We start from the raw sequence: 17,871 nt of genomic DNA, 5'->3' as shown, positions 1-17,871 counted from the left end.
TACGTTTACAGCATCACTAGCTCATTACATTGCTTAACCGTTATCCATATTTAACATTAATTTGATACAAGTGACAAGAAGTTCAAATATACATTAACAAGTCAAACAAACCTTGTTCCCCTGTCGACTGTAGCTATCTTTACTTTGTTTTATATAACTTTTCTCCGTTGTTTTGATTTTCACTATTAACATTGCCGCGTTTTACTGTGCGTCGTTTCTTTATAACAAGCTAACGTTTTTTTCCTTCACTTCCGTTCACACCGGAAGTCATCAAAATAAAAGCGCAACCTTACAATTAAATGCCATAAACTGCGTGTTAATGTATATAAGAGCTAACTTGACCTTTACAAGCTACTTTTACCTTTTAGTAATCCCATGACTGAAAATGACTCTAGTGAAGGTGTGTGGAGTTTAAAAACACAGTGGAGCTCTTCTTGTATTCCCACGTGGCATCACAAGGTGAAAAACACAACTCCGGGTCTGTTTGTGATGAGGAAACCGCATTATAAAAGATGAGAAAATAGCGTAATATGGGCCTTCGCAATCTTCTTTTTTTTTTTTGCTTTAAACTGCTGGATACACTTGAAGACGTGGGTGGTATGTTGTTTACAAGATAATACTAAAATGTTCCTCTATAATACTTTAATGAGCTTTAATAAAGCATGAGAAAGACTTAATGTTAATGCGTATGATTCATTTTAGTAACCACTTATTTACGGGGGCAGGAGTTCGGGGTTAGAAGCTTCTCACTAAACCTGAATCTTAAAAAACGATTAGTTCATTATGGATTAAAAGTGCGTTGTGTAACTTTTCTGGTGGAGATGTTATTGCTTTGTCTGGAATGTTTCACAGTGCGGCATTAAATCTTTCTATCTTCATGGAGACCGGACCAGACAAAGTTACAGGTCAGATCTGTGGAGAGGCGACCCGCTCACAGTCACAGAAAACCTGTTTTAATAGATATTTTTGAGCTATAAAACCACCTGTAATTGAATAAATGTAAAGTAGAAGTGTTTAAAGTCATACTGTGGAACATTCAAAGCAGAGCAATGGCATCTCCATAGAAACAAGAAGGTGACGGACGCCCATTTGAAAAGTTACATAGCGCATCTTTACTTTATTAATGCTATTACATCTGTAGTTGTTATAAAATGAAACTGTTGCTTTGAAGACGTGGAAATTATAATAGAAAAATCATTTAAAAAATGTGGTAAAAACTGCAAATAGTAGGGACGATAACGATATCCAAATGTCCCGATACGATATTTATTGCGATATATACCTTGACAAGATTTTGGTGTGAATTATTTCCGTCATAATCCCAAGAATTCAAGTAAAAAACATATTTCTTCATGTTGCCTGCGCTGCGAACTACATATCCCATGATTCATTTCAGCGCAGACAACACAAAGAAATATGTTTTTTACTTGAATTTTTGGGATTATGACGGAAATAATTCATAGTTTTGAAGAGTTTAACCACAATTTTCTGATTTTGCGATTGTAATTTTTCTTCAAAGCGACAGTTTAATTTTATAACAACTACACATGTAATAATGTTAATAAAAATGAATCATGGGATATGTAGTTCCTGATGTTTATAAGCTGTTTCTACTGTAAAACAATACATTTAAGCATAGGAACTTGTAATTCGATATATTGTGATGGTCCACGATATTATTGTGAGACTTTTGACGATACGATATCACGATATTTCGGTTATTATTACATTCCTAGCAAATTAAATGTGATAAAAATGTTCATCTTTCAATATAGGGTATAGAGTAATGTTTTTGTCTTTCATTTGACTAAACCTCAATGTTAATTTCTGATGGATTCTTAAAAAAAACATGAGTATAGAAAGAATTAAAAATATATGGGGATGTTTGATTGTGCTCCAGTTTTTTTTTTTTTTTTTAAGTTCATATTCTTTTTATACACACATTTATATCTGAGCTTCTTTTTGTCTGCGCTCAAATTGGAGTATAGGCTGAGATCTTCTTTCAAACAGAAAACACTCTGTTCCACCTTATGATGTCATGTGGTGATACAGGAAGTGCTCCACTGTGTTTTTAAACTCTATTCACCTTCACTAGAATCATTTGGATGATTTTAGCACTGGAATTTTTAATCTCTGCTGAACAAAAGGTGAAATTTTTGCTGTTAACTTGAATGTTAATGACAGCTTCATGACATCACAAGGTGGAACAGAGCATTTTGAGCTTTGGAGATGTAGACAGACTAATAATGCAGGATTACTTAAACATGTGAATGAAACAAAACACAAATCCAGGTCTGTTTTTGATGAGGGAACAACATTCTAACGTGGCTTAAAGCTCACAAGAGTCAGTTTTGCGTAATATAGATAGAACCTGTAAGGAGTATTTAACAAAACAGAATTATCCATAATACGGGAGAATTCTATTTATTTATTTTTTAACCTCTGTGGATTTACTGGAAAATGGTTATAGATTAGGGATGTTAACGATATCCAAGTCTCACGATACGATATCCAAGTCTCACGATACAATATCGAAGAGTCACGATACGATATCTAAGTCTCACAGTACAATATCCAGGTCTCACGATATCCAAGTCTCACGATACGATATCAAAGTCTCACGATACGATATCCAAGTTCTCACGATACGATATCCAAGTTTCACGATACGATATCCAAGTCTCACGATACGATATCCAAGATCTCACGATATCCAAGTCTCACGATACGATATCAAAGTCTCAGATACGATATCCAAGTCTCACGATACGATATCCAAGTCTCATGATACGATATCGAAGCATCACGATACGATATCTAAGTCTCACAGTACGATATCCAAGTCTCACGATACGATATCCAAGTCTCACGATACGATATCCAAGTTTCACGATACGATATCCAAGTCTCCTGATATGATATCTACATCTAACAACATGAAATCCAAGTCTCAAATACGATAATCCAAGTCTCACGATACGATATCCAAGTCTCATGATACGATATCCAAGTCTCACGATACGATATCCAAGTCTCACGATACGATATCCAAGAGTCACGATACGATATCTAAGTTTCACGGTACAATATCCAAGTCTCATGATACGATATCCAAGTCTCACGATACGATATCCAAGTCTCACGATACGATATCCAAGAGTCACGATACGATATCTAAGTCTCACGGTACAATATCCAAGTCTCACGATATCCAAGTCTCATGATACGATATCCAAGTCTCATGATACGATTTTGACACGGTATGAACCTCACGGTACGATATTTATTGCGATATCGTGGGAAAGCTCACGATATGGTGGGGAGGCTCACGATTAGAGATGTAACAATATCCAAATCTCTTGGTACGATATTTTCACGATATACATCTCATGGTCCGATATTTATTGCGATATTTTGCAGAGGCTTACAAACAAAACTGTGAATATTCTACTTTTTCTTTTTAAAATGCCTTGACAAGACGTAATCCAAAGACTTAAAAGTGCTTAGAACTGTTATTTCTTCTTGTAATCTGCACTGAAATGGAGCAAAGGATCATGGTCTATGTAGTTCTCTGTCTTTTTTTTTTTTAACTATTGCTGCACCATAACTATAAATTTAAGCAAAGAGACTTGTAATTCGATATATTGTGATGATCCACGATATTATTGTGAGAACTCTGACGATACGATATCGCGATATTTCGGTTATTGTTACATCCCTCGTGTAGAGATTGTGAAAAAGGACATTAGACAAACATACAACAAACCCCAACAGTGTGGACTCAGCCCTGGAGGAGGTCATTATGAGGGAATCCCATGCTTTCTTAAACCAAACATCGATTCAGGGGCATTAGTCTGGTACACAGGGGAGAAGAGAGAGACGGAGAGGGAGGGAGAGAGAGAGAGAGGGAGGAGGGGATAGAGAGAAGGAGGGAGAGAGGGAGGAGGGGTGTCGTCTTTTTGATCAGATCTCTGTGAAAGATGGGTGTCATGGCCTCGTCCAGCCAGCTGTGAGGGGACTGGCCCGTGACACCCAGAGCCCACACATACGGGACACACAGAGAGAGAGAGAAAGAAAGAAGAGAAAAGAGAGAGAGAAAGAGAGAGGGGTGGAAAAACACACCTACAAACCACATGTGCGCAGGAGAGGGGAAAAAGGAGTGGAGAGGGAGAATGTTAGAGCGAGAGGAAAAGAGAAATGTGGTGAAAGAGGGAGAGAGATAAGAGAGGGGGAGAGCGTGAGGAAAGTAAGGGAGAGGCGAGGAAGAGAGAGAGTGAGGGAGAGGTGGAAAAACACACCTACAAACCACATGTGTGCAGGAGAGAAAGAGAGAAAGAAAGGAGGGAATGAGAGGAGCAGAAAGAGAGCGAGAGAGAGAAATGGCATAGAGAAAAAGAGAGAGAAGAGGACTTTGACTTTTATCATGTATCTTTAATATTATTTTAAGAGATAGAAAGAGAGAGAAGAGTAAAAAAGAGAAAGAAACAGAGGGTGACAAAGAGGAGAGAAAGGAAGAGAGGAAAGACAAATATGGAGGGATGAGAGAAAGAGAAAGAGTGAGAGAAGAGACAAAGGGAGAAAGCATAATTAAAGAAATAGAGGGGAAGAGAGAGAAAAAAAAATGGAAGAGAGAAATATTTCTATAAAACATATCTATAGATCTTGAGACTTTTTAAAATTTTTATTCCAGCCAAAAAAAAAAAAAAAAAAAAAAAACAATAATCCAATTCGAGTCCAGATCAGAGCTGGTATTAATATCGATCCTTCACGATGAAAACCATTTGTGTTGGACCGTCCGTTTCTGCACTGTTCCAATTATGACCAGAATAATATTTGAGTTTTTAAATGTGAAATATGTGAATTCTTTCAAATATGTGAATTCTGCCGCTGTCAGAGCAGGATTAAAAATCAAAATTATCAAAGTGGAGTTCACAGCACATGGACGAGAAATACTTCAATGATTTTTCGACATTCAATAAGTTATACAGAAAAAAATGTACGTATAAAAATGCATGGTTCAAAGTTCGTTTTCAATAAGTAAAATCCGAATTACGTATGGGAAGTCTCACAAGAAAAAAATCATTAGTGTTCATGCAAATTACGGATGCAAAACAAAAAAACACAAACAAAAAACAAACTAAAATCAGATGTATTTATGTAAATACATTTACGGGAGCAAGGAGAGAGGAGAAACTAGGAGACAGGAGCTAGGAGGTAGGAGTTAGGACAGAAGAGACAGGACAGGATCTAGGAGACAAGACTTAGGTGACAAGGAGAGCAACTAGGAGACAGGATGTAGGACAAAGGAGACAGGAGTTAGGAGAGAGAAGCTAGGACAACACCTAGGAGACAGGACCTAGTAGACAGGATCAAGGGGACAAGACCTAGGAGAGAGGAGCTTGGACAGAGGACACAGGATAGAGCAGCTAGGAGAAAGGATCTAGGAGACAGGACAGGAGCTAGGACAGAAGAGAAAGGAGATAGGAGAGTTAGGACAGAGGAGACAGGAGCTGAGAGACGGGACAGGACGTACAGGAGCAATAATCTAGGACAGAAGAATCAGGACACCGTCTAGGAGAGAGGACTTAAGAGAAAGGAGATAGGACACAGGACACAAGCTATAGGAGAGATGATCTAGGACAGATGATCTAGGAGAGAGGAGGAAGGAGCTAGGACACAGGACAGGAGTTGTAGGAGAGAAGACACAGGACAGGAGCTAGGACAGAGGAGCTAGGAAAGAGGAACAAGGAGCTAGAACACAGGACAGGAGCTGTAGGCGAGAAGAGAAAGGAGCTAGGAGACAGGACATAGGACAGGAGTTGTAGGAGAGAAGACACAGGACAGAAGCTAGGACAGAGGAGCTAGGAGAGAGGGGAAATGAGCTAGGAGACAGGATAGGACCTGTAGGAGAGAGGACTTAGGACAGGAGCTGTAGGAGAGAGGAGAAAGGGGCTAGGACACAAGACAGGAGCTAGGACAGAGGAGCTAGGCGAGAGGAGGAAGGAGCTAGGAGACAGGACATTAGATGTAGGAGAGAGGACAGGATCTGTAGGAGAGAGGAGACAGGAGACAGGACAGGAGCTAGGACAGAGGAAGAAGGAGCTAGGACACAGGACAGGAGCTAGGACAGAGGAGCTAGGAAAGAGGGGAAAGGAGCTAGGAGATAGGACAGGAGCTGTAGGAGAAAAAGGAAGGAACTAGGACACAGGACAGGAGCTAGGACAGAGGAGCTGGAGAGAGGAGAAAGGAGCTAGGACACAGACAGGAGCTGTAGGAGAGAGGAGAAAGGAGCTAGGAGATAGGACAGGAGCTGTAGGAGAGAGGAGAAAGGAGCTAGGAGATAGGACAGGAGCTGTAGGAGAGAGGAGAAAGGAGCTAGGACACTGGACATGAACTGTAGGAGAGAAGACACAGGACAGGAGCTAGGAGAGAGGAGAAAGGAGATAGGACAGGGGCTGTAGGAGAGAGGAGGAAGGAGCTAGGAGACAGGACAGGAGCTGTAGAAGAGAAGACACAGGACAGGAGCGGTAGGAGAGAGGAGAAACGGGCTAGGACACAGGACAGGAGCGAGGACAGAGGAGCTAGGTGAGAGGAGGAAGGAGCTAGGACACAGGGCAGGAGCTACAGGAAAAAGGAGAAAGGAGCTAGGACACAGGACATGAACTGTAGAAGAGAAGACACAGGACAGGAGCTAGGAGAGAGGAGAAAGGAAATAGGAGATAGGACAGGGGCTGTAGGAGAGAGGAGGAAGGAGCTAGGACACAGGACAGGAGCTGCAGGAGAGAGGAGAAAGGAAATAGGAGATAGGACAGGAACCGTAGGAAAGAGGAGAAAGGAGCTAGGACACAGGACATGAACTGTGGAAGAGAGGACTTAGGACAGGAGCCGCAGGAGAGAGGAGGAAGGAGCTAGGAGACAGGACATTAGATGTAGGAGAGAGGACAGGATCTGTAGGAGAGAGGAGACAGGAGACAGGACAGGAGCTAGGACAGAGGAAGAAGGAGCTAGGACACAGGACAGGAGCTAGGACAGAGGAGCTAGGAAAGAGGGGAAGGAGCTAGGAGATAGAAGGAGCTGTAGGAGAGAAAAGGAAGAACTAGGACACAGGACAGGAGCTAGGACAGAGAGAGAGGAGAAAGGAATAGGAGATAGGACAGGGGCTGTAGGAGAGAGGAGGAAGGAGCTAGGACACAGGACAGGAGCTGCAGGAGAGAGGAGAAAGGAAATAGGAGATAGGACAGGAACCGTAGGAAAGAGGAGAAAGGAGCTAGGACAGGACTGAACTGGGAAGAGAGGACTTAGGAAGGAGCCGCAGGAGAGAAGCTAGGACAGGAGCAGAGAGAGGAGAAAGGAGATAGGACAGGACGTAGGAGAAAGGAGCTAGGACAACATGAACTGTGGAAGAGAGATAGGACAGGAGGCAGGAGAGAGGAGGAGGAGCTAGGAGGAGATTAGATGTAGAGAGAGGACAGGATCTGTGGACAGGAGAGGGAGGAAGAAGGAGCTAGGACACAGGACAGGAGTAGGACAGAGGACTGGAAAGAGGGGAAAGGAGCTAGGAGATAGGATGAGCTGTAGGAGAGAAGGAGGAACTAGGAACAGGACAGGAGCTAGGACAGAGGAGAGAGGAGAAAGGAAATAGGAGATAGGACGAGAGGAGGAGAGGAAGGACAGGAGAGAGGGAGGAAATAGAGTAGGACGAACCGGAGGAAAGAGGAGAAAGAGCTAGGACACAGGACATGACTGTGGAAGAGAGACTTAGGACAGGAGCGCAGAGAGAGGGGAGGAGCTAGACCAGGACAGGAGCCGCAGGAGAGAGGAGAAAGGAAATAGGAGATAGGACAGGAACGTAGGAAAGAGGAGAAGGAGCTAGGACACAGGACATGAACTGTGGAAGGAGGCTAGGACGGAGCCGCAGGAGAGAGGAGGAAGGAGCTAGGAGACAGACATTAGATGTAGAGAGAGGAGATCTGTAGGAGAGAGGAGACAGACAGGACAGGATAGGACACAGGACAGGAGCTAGGACAGAGGAGCTAGGAAAGAGGGGAAAGGAGCTAGGAGAGGACAGGAGCTGTAGGAGAGAAAAGGAGGAACTAGGACACAGACAGGAGCTAGGACAAGGAGCTAGGAGAGAGGAGAAAGGAAATAGGAGATAGAGGGGCTGTAGGAGAGAGCGGAAGGAGCTGGGACAGGACAGGAGCTGCAGGAGAGAGGAGAAAGGAAATAGGAGATAGGAGGAACCGTAGGAAAGAGGAGAAGGAGCTAGGAGGACTGAACTGTGAAGAGAGACTAGGACAGGAGCCGCAGGAGAGAGGAGGAAGAGCTAGGACAGGACAGGGGCTGCAGGAAGAAAAGGAGGCTAGGACACAGGACGGGAGAGAGGAGAGGAAATAGGAGAGGAGCTGTAGGAGAGAGGAGGAAGGACAGGACAGGAAGGACAAGAAGGAGCTAGGACACAGGACATGACTGTGGGAGGAAGGACACAGAAGACTAGGAGAGAAGGACAGGCTGTAGGAGAGAGGAGAAGAGACAGGACAGGAGGGACAGAGGAAGAAGAGCTAGGAACACAGGACAGGAGCTAGGACAGAGGAGCTAGGAAAGAGGGGGAAAAGGAGCTAGGAGAGAGGACAGGAGCTGTAGGAGAGAAAAGGAAGGAAACTAGGACACAGGACAGGAGCTAGGACAGAGGAGCTAGGAGAGAGGAGAAAGGAGCTAGGACACAGGACAGGAGCTGTAGGAGAGAAGACAGAGGACAGGAGCTAGGACAGAGAAGGAAGGAGCAAGGAGACACGATGGGAGCTATAGGAGAAAAGAGAAAGGAGAGAAGACACAGGACAGGAGCTAGGACAGAGGAAATAGGAGAGAGGAAAGGAGCTAGGAGATAGGACAGGGCTGTAGGAGAGAGGGAGAAAGAGATAGGAGATAGGACAGGGGCTGTAGGAAGAGAGGAGGAAGAGCTAGGAGACAGGACACTGTAGAGAGAAGAACAGGACAGGAGCGGTAGGAGAGAGAGGACAGGTAGGACGAGGAGAGGAGGAGGAGCTAGGACACAGGACAGGAGCTACAGGAAAAAGGAGAAAGGAGCTAGGACACAGGAAGACTGTAGAGAGAAGACACAGACAGGAGCTGCAGGAGAGAGGAGAAAGGAAATAGGAGATAGGACAGGACGTAGGAAGAGGAGAAAGGAGCTAGACACAGGACATGAAGGAAGAGGAGGACAGGAGCTAGGAGAGAGGAGAAAGAAATAGGGATAGGACAGGCGTAGGAGAGAGAGGAAGGAGCTAGGACAAGGACAGGGCTGTAGGAGAAGAGGAGACTTAGGACAGGACAGGAGCCGCAGGAGAGAGGAGAAACGGGCTCAGGAGCTAGGACGGAGGATCTAGGAAAGAGCGGAAAGGGACTAGGACACAGGACAGGAGCCGTAGGAGAGAAGAGGAGAGGAGAGGAGAGGAGAGGAGGGAGGAGGGGGCAGAGGCAGATCCTGAGGTGCTCCGAGTGGGAGGATCTCTCATTCCTCTCCCCGACTCGCTCACAAGTCCAGCACTTCAGACACACACCAACACGGAGGGAGACACTACTACTGCTACTACTACTACTACTACTACTACTGCTACTACTACTGCTACTACTGCTACTTTTTCTCCTTGTACTACCTGCGTTTTTGCCCTGATGCCCGTTCTGCGGTAGGAGAAGAGGAGAAGAGCAGAGGAGCAGAGTTCGCTGTTTTGTAGGAACTTGCGAGGAATGGCAAACTCCGTAGTCTCCCTGGAAACGTCCCACTAGTGACAATGGCTGAGGTAAGTTTATTTAAGTCCATTTACCTTTCGTTTTGCAATTATTTTCAAGATTTTCAAAGATTTTCGAGAAGCACGCTTGATTTTTTTGGATGTTTTTTTTTTTAGAAAAGGTGTCGGTGCATTCTCGACTTGGGACTTGAAGTGTTAAGACTTGGTCACATTTTTTTTGTTTCAAGTTTTGAGATTTGCAGAAAAAAGTTGCGTTGGGTTTTCGTTTTAAATCACATCGATGCACTCGAACAAGTCTGTTTTGTCTTTTTTAACGATCAATTTTGTCTTTGTTTGCGTTTTGTAACAGTTTTTAGTTTTATCTCACACCTCTGCAAGGAAAAATCGAAAATTGTTAATTGAAATTCGATCGTTTGTCTCGTAAACGTGAGCAGGCTTTTTACAGAATTATAATATTTTACTCCCTAGCAACAGCTGAGAGGAAGCAGAGATTTCAGATTAAAAATAATTTCTACATTTTTATCATATTCCCTCTTATAAATATGAGGGGAAAAAAAGAGATTTCACATCTATACGAATTCAAATTTTCATAAGATCTTGAATATTTTGCATAAAAATAACAGAATTCTCTCAGTGTTGCAAAGTTTTATTTCAACAGAATTAAAAAATACTTTAACTAAAATATAAAACAACACTGAAAACATAACTCAGCTCTTTTCATTTCTTATTTTTGTTTATCAAATAGTGAAATAAGGATCATTTTTATATTTAATCTGCAAAACCTAAAATCTCAAAGAGCACAATTTAACATTTTTTGCTTCAGTAGTTGCAACTTTCACACATTTTTGCATCTAAAAATACAAAATTTAAAATGATAAAAACTGCAAGACGCTTTCCACTTTTAAATAACACCACAAAAAAACATAATATGACGTTTAGTTTAGTTAACAAATTGCGAATTTCGATATTAGATACAGATTCAGATTCACGTTTAGCACCAAAACTGTGATTTCTACAAAAAAAATCTTGTCGTTTTCAAGTGATTCTTTATGAAAACGTAAGTGTGTATGAAACAACGTGCACATAAATAAAAAGAGATACAGGCCTGTGTTTATTTCCATGTTTTGCGTGTGTGTAAATTGCGTGTTGCTTGTAACTTTTTATGTTTTTTGTCGTTATAGCTTGAGTTTTATCTGTCGTCTGTCAGATTAAGTAACAGCTAAACTCGACTTCTTGACAAAACTATCTCGATCTTGATAAGGTAATCCGGAGATAAACCTGCACTTACCAAACGCGGATTTCAAATGTCAAAATTAACGTCCGAAAAATTTCACAACACGTTTGCAAAATCGGGTATTTTTTACTCGTCGTATTTGCACGTTTACACTTCTTGCTTTGTTTTACTTTTGCTTTTTGTCTACATAACGTTTAAATTTCAATATTAAGATCCGTTTTGGCTTTTTGCACGAGCTTGTGTGTGTTTTTTTTTGTGTGTCTTACATTGTTTCCATCATTTTTAATCAGGATTTTTCAGTTTTATTGCGTTGTTGTTGTAAATGTGTAAAATGTGTGTACAGATGGAGCAGAATCGAATCATTGCTTTAATTATATTTCATTTTTTGTTTCTAAACTGTTTGCTTTGAGTGCCCCACACGTGAAGCAATTTCGAATTTCGATTTACAAATTTCGCTTTTGAAATTTCACTCAAAATTTCCCACACAAACGTAACCCGTCTCGAAAACATTCCCACTTTAATGAATGAGAATTTAAAAGGTTTTCTTCATTTTCTTACAGTTTTCAGTGTTGATTTTTCTACGCGAATTTCAGCAGATAAATATTTTTAAATGTGTGAATCTTCAGCTGGTTTTCGTTCTATCTTCCTTTCTTTTGACGATTTAAAGACGATGGACCAAAATGTGAAATCGCTGAACACTTTTAGCTCTATTTTTTGTTAGTTTAACCCAAAAAAGTGTTGAAAATCGTAATCGTAATCGTAAAATACTCTGGTCCAAACGCAGCGACAAAATACTGAAAGAAACGAATATTTGAAATTGCGAAAAGTGATCAAACTTTTATTCATAAAGCCAAAGGTCACACGTAAATTTTATAGATTGTGGATTTTTATTCTGTACTAAATGTAAATAAAATAACTCTCCATAAATCTGTAAAGTTAAAAAAAATATTTGAAAATTCACAGATTGAGAAACTGAGAATCTTGCATTTTGGTGAAATTTTGACACAAGACAAAAAATGTCTGAAAACGTAATTATTCTTCAACATATTTTCACAATTATTTTCATTCAGCTGACGTCGAAAGAAGCGCAAAAATTCTAAACTTGCAGCTCAAAAAAAACACTGAACACTGAAATCTGTGCTTTCAGTAAAATAACTCCAGTGTTAGAATTAGGAACAGCGCCCTCTTGTGGTCGTCCCCTGTGTGGTTTTGTGCTCAAAGTAAAAGCCCCATGACCTCATCAAACGGTGTCAATTACAAAAATAAACGCACACACACACACATTTACACACACACACACACACACATTTACACACACACACATCACTGACGGTGTGTGTATAAATGTGTGTGTGCGTGTGTGTAGAAAAGTAGAAAAGAGAAAAAGATGAGCAAGTCTTAAGAAATTCATTTATATTCATTATTATTATTATTATTATTATTATTATTATTATTATTATTATTATTATTATAAAAAATATTTAGTGGCAAATATTTCTGTATTATTATTTTTTTATGTTTTATTTAGTGGCAAATATTTTGGCATTATTATTATTATTATTATTATTATTATGTTTTATTTAGTGGCAAATATTTCTGTATTATTATTATTATTGTTATTATTATTATTATTATTATTTTAAATGTTTTATTTAGTGGCAAATATTTCCGCATTATTATTATTTGTTTAATTTATTTATTTTATTTTATTTATTTTTTGTGATTTTTTAAATTTTTTTATTATAAGTTATAGAATCAAAACACGGCTAGAAAAAACAAATGTTTACAGTGTTGGGCCTTGGCACGGACCTGACTTCTCGTATACGGCCTCAACGTGACTTCAGTCCTAAAATTCAAATATTTTTATCTATTTTGATTTAATTTCTTTGGTATTTTAAGTTCAGTTTGTCACACACACACACACATGCATTTAGAAATAGAAGATATTTTAATGTCAAAAGCTCAACATTTGGATTTAAAAAGTTTTAGTCTGGATATTTTTACTTCTTCTAATTTATTTTTTAACTACACTTTTATTGGCCTTAATAACCCGACTTATATTTACGTTTCTTTTTTTATTTAAGTGAATTAAAGCATAGAAATTATAAGTGGAAGCACAAATATTTTAAATGTGAGTAAGAGTTTGATTTTCCTGCGTTGTTTCAGTGTCAGTTTTATCCAGTTTTTTTTAGGCCCACTTCTTCTGCCGGCTTCATTAGCTTCATCATGTCTCCCTCACCAGAGACTTTTGCCCCAGGAGCCCCTTGGCCTTGAGCCGGTCCACCCCACCCTCCTCCTCCTCCTCCTCCTCCTGCTCTTCTTCCTCCTCCTGCTTCTACCCCTCCTCCTCCTCCCTCCTTATACCCTTCGTCTGATCTCTCTCTTCTTTCCCTCCTTAAACCAGCTCTGTCCCATCCTTAACTTCTACCCCACAAACGCTGAATTTGAGCACGGTTTTGACTCGACTTTTGCGATTTAACGTAAGATATAAGTTAGAATTTAACGTAATACACAAGTTAGAGCCTATTTGTGTTATTTTCAGTTCAGTTTATCTTTATTTCGACGGTCCTTGGTCCGTTTTGACAACACGAAACAATGCAAACCGTTCCAGTAAATCGTTACTTTTGACAGTACGTTCATTTAAAGATGCACTGTGGAACTTTCGCGTGTCTCCGTGGAGATGCTGTTGCTTTCCCAGTAATCCTCCGTGCTTAGAGCGTTATTTTTTGTCCCTTTTTGCTCAAAAATACCTTGAAACATCGTCGGTTTGAGCAGCAGCCTCGTCAAATTTAACGCCACACTGGAAAAAATCAATATCTATGTAAGTTAAAATGGCTTAAATTAAGAACGTTTTATTTGTTTTTGAGTCGATTCAACTCGACAAGTTAAATTATCCGCCAACGAAATAAGTGCGTTTGTCTTAATTCAAGCAACATTCGATTTTGTTTCTTATTTTAACTCAAAAAGTTGTTGTTTTTCATATTTTAAGTACTAAAAGTCTCATTCCGCTGGCAGATAATTTTACTTGTCAAGTGAAATTGACTCAAATCGTGATCAAACTTACTTAATTCAAGTCATCTTAACGTGACTAGATGAAACATAACATTACATAGTGCACATTTCATTTATTATTACGTTTTATTTATTCTCGTACTTTATCAGAATCGAAACTAGGAAGCAAAAAGCAATTCTTTCTCCTTTCTCTGTTTTCTTCTGTTTTATTTCGAACATGTGTCTTTAACATAATGCATCTTGGCACTGAAGGTGAAAAGTAGAACATAAAACACACAAAAAACTAAAAATATATATACATCCTAGTAAACGACTGTATATTATGAAGACAACTACCCAAACTTTTGTAGACTAGAAGACAAAATGACACGAGATCGTCAATGGAAAAGCTACTGAAATTGTTAAATCTGTTTTGTTCTGTTTGTTGTGATAAGTAAACTTCTAATTTAGTGATAATTATAAGACTCTAATACAGTTTTTATCGATATATCGTATTGCGTAATGTGATGATACGGTGTTGATATCGTGGGCTGCTGTAGCGATATATCGGCAAGAGCGTTTTTTGGTATATTTAAGTTAATAATTTTGTTACAGCGCTACAGTTTGTTGCTCGTTTAGAGGAAGGAAACTTATTTATGCGACACATTTGATGTTTTCACTGTTTCGATGATTAAATTGTTTGTGTTTCATATGAACTTTGGACAAGAAGTGGTTTAACAAAGACTTTTAGCATCACAGACATGATTAAGCCTTATCGAATCATTTTGAAATATATCGTATTGAATCGTAAGTGCACTGTGTCGAGATATGTATCGTATCGTGGCCTGTGTATCGAGGTGTGTATCATCAACTTCTAAATGATACTCGGCTCTAGTTGTATTTGTAAAGCTGCTCGTCTGAAACAGAAGCAGAGGATTTGTAAATGAGTCGATGTGAGGAGATTGTGGACAAGCTCGGGTTTCTACGGAAGCCGGGAGGGCTCATAACAAACGCAAACGCTGGAACAAATACAAACGCCACAACACAAATGCAAACGCAAACCAAAAAAAGCCACAACAGAAGGAACAGCGGGACTCTATTTTAATGCAAACGCTGCAACAAATACAAACGCCACAACACAACAAAAAGCCACAACAAACCAAACAAAGCCAAACCAAAGAAGATACTATTTAATGTAAATAATTTGGTATAAATGTAAAATTAAAATCACTTGAAAGCTTTTTTGGACTTACTGATGGGAGGGTTTTGTTTCTGATTTTTTCTTGTTTTCATTTTTTGTCAAAGAAACAAAAAAAAAAAAAAAAAGATGCACTGTGTAGCTCAAAAATACCTAGAAAAACAGGAGTTCTGACTCTGAGCAGCGTCGCCTCTCCACAGATCTGACCTGTAACTTGGTCTGGTTTGGTCTCCATGAAGATAAAAAGGTTTAGTTTCATACTGCGGAACATTCCAGACAAAACAAAAACATCTCCATGAATAAAAGCACGTGACGGATGCTCCACCAGTGCATCTTTTAAATGTTAAAATGAATAAAAATTAAATGAAAAATCACTTGAAAACAGATTTGAGCGCAGTCGCTTGATGTGTTCCGGTAAAACTTTGTCTGGTTTGAGCAGGACAGATTAAAATGTGATTGTCTGAAATCTACGGGAGCCAGGAGGGATCGAAACAAACACCGCAACACGACAAAAAGCCACAACAAACCAAAAAAAAACACACAACAGAAGAGATCGCGGGACGAACCAAGCGACAGTCAGACAGTGAACATCGATCCTGGCCACAAAACAATAAATTACTTACGTTTCCAACTTCTTCACTTCTCTTTTCCTTTACTTTTCACTTTCTTGTCCTTCTTCAACTTTTCCCATTCACTTCCGGCTTGATCCTTGAACGATTCACTTGGTCCGTCGGAAAATAGAATCACTTCCATTGTGGCTTTTTGTTGTGTTGTCGTGTTTGTATTTGTTGCGGTGTTTGCGTTTGTTATGATCCCTCCCGGCTTCCGTAGGTTTCACACAATGATATTTTCATCTGTCCTGCTCCAACCAGACAAAATTTATCAAAACACCTCAAGCAACTGTTCTTAAACCTGTTTTCAAGTGATTTTTAATTCAATTTTTTATTCATTTTTACACTTAAAGAAGCACTGGTGGAGCGTTCGTCAAAGGCTTTTCTTCGTAGAGATGCTATTGCTTCGTCTGGAATGTTCCACAGTGTGATATTAAACATTTCTATCTCCATGGAGACCGAACTAGACCAGGTTACAGGTCAGATCTGTGGAGAGGCGACGCTGCTCACAGTCAGAATCACTGTTTTTCTAGGTATTTTTGAGCTTTAAAACCACCTGTAACTGAATGAAAGTAAGTCAGTGGTGTTTGATTAAAGTCACACTGTGGAACATTCCAGGCAGAGCAGTGACATATCCATAGAAACAAAGCAGGTGACGGACCCCCAACCAAAATTTACACAAAGCAACTTATTATTTACATTAGATAGTAGCTTCTTTCAACGCACTCAGTTAAAATTGACACGTCTACTTTGTGGTGAAAGATAATTTTTATGTTGTATTTTTTTTTTTTTTTTTTTTTTTTTTTTTTAAATCAAGATTCAAGTAACTTTTGCAGTTCTCCATCTGTGGTTCACTGGACAAAAATGTAATGAAATGAAATACTGATTATAAATACAATTATAAATAATAAAATAAATCAGATTATACTGAATTTAAAAAGGTACTTAATACTTTTACTTGAGTTTTACTCTAGTAACAAATTTGAGTACATGTACCACCACTGCACAAACACACACCACACACACCAGAACTAAACCAGGACTAAACCAGACTAAACCAGGACTAAACCAGGACTAAACCAGGACTAAACCAACTCTATATCATAACTATACTGTGGGATCAAACCAGGACTAAACCAGAACTACATCAGAACTAAACTGGGATTAAATCAGGACTAAACCAGGACTAGACCAGGACTAAACCAAGTCTATATCATAACTACTCTGTGGGATCAAACCAGGACTAAACCAGGACTAGACTAGGACTAAACCAGGACTAGACCAGGACTAAACCAGGACTAAACCAAGTCTATATCAGAACTATACTGTGGGATCAAATCAGGACTAAACCAGGACTAGACTAGGACTAGACTAGGACTAGACCAGACTAGACCAGGACTAAACCAGGACTAAACCAAGTCTTATCAGAACTAACTGTGGGATCAAACCAGGACTAGACCAGGACTACTAGACTAGGACTAGACCAGGACTAAACCAAATCTACATCAGAACTAAATTGGGATCAAACCAGGACTAAACCAGGACTAGACTAGGACTAGACTAGGACTAGACCAGGACTAAACCAGGACTAGACCAGGACTAGATCAGGACTAAACCAGGACTAAACCAAGTCTATATCAGACTACTGTGGGATCAAACCAGGACTAAACCAAGTCTACATCAGAACTAAACTGGGATTAAACCAGGACTAAACCAGGACTAGACCAGGACTAGACCAGGACTAGATCAGGACTAAACCAGGACTAAACCAAGTCTATATCAGAACTAAACTGTGGGATCAAACCAGGACTAAACCAAGTCTACATCAGAACTAAACTGGGATTAAACCAGGTCTAAACCAGGACTAGACCAGGACTAAACCAAGTCTACATCAGAACTAATTAGGGATTAAACCAGAACCAAACCAGGTTAAGTGTGAATACAGTAAAATGTTTTAGTTTTTTTCCTCCCAAATTGAATTTTACCCAACCCAGTTACACCACACAGCAGACTTTATTGCATTGTTGCCATGGCTACCAATATTTATTTTTAGACAGACTATTTCACAGTCACACAGGTTAACGTTAGATT

The 17,871-nt window shown here is 39.8% G+C and overlaps 1 protein-coding gene across 1 annotated transcript in view; it reads left to right on the top strand.

Annotated features, from left to right (window-relative positions):
- The first annotated feature begins 9,569 nt into the window (after positions 1–9,569).
- Positions 9,570–17,871, top strand: part of bnc1 (basonuclin 1) — a 49,880-nt gene continuing 41,578 nt past the window's right edge. The window contains exon 1 of the mRNA XM_055154637.1: positions 9,570–9,797. Within this exon, the coding sequence (XP_055010612.1) occupies positions 9,789–9,797 (9 nt within the window). The 5' untranslated portion in view covers positions 9,570–9,788. The remainder of the gene's footprint in view (positions 9,798–17,871) is intronic.

This window comes from Boleophthalmus pectinirostris, unplaced genomic scaffold (genome assembly GCF_026225935.1).
Source record: "Boleophthalmus pectinirostris isolate CB_2022bp ecotype Guang Dong unplaced genomic scaffold, ASM2622593v1 HiC_scaffold_19, whole genome shotgun sequence".
Lineage (NCBI taxonomy): Eukaryota > Metazoa > Chordata > Actinopteri > Gobiiformes > Gobiidae > Boleophthalmus > Boleophthalmus pectinirostris.
Note: the sequence above shows the minus strand (reverse complement) of the source record. Positions and strands in the feature narration are given on the sequence as shown.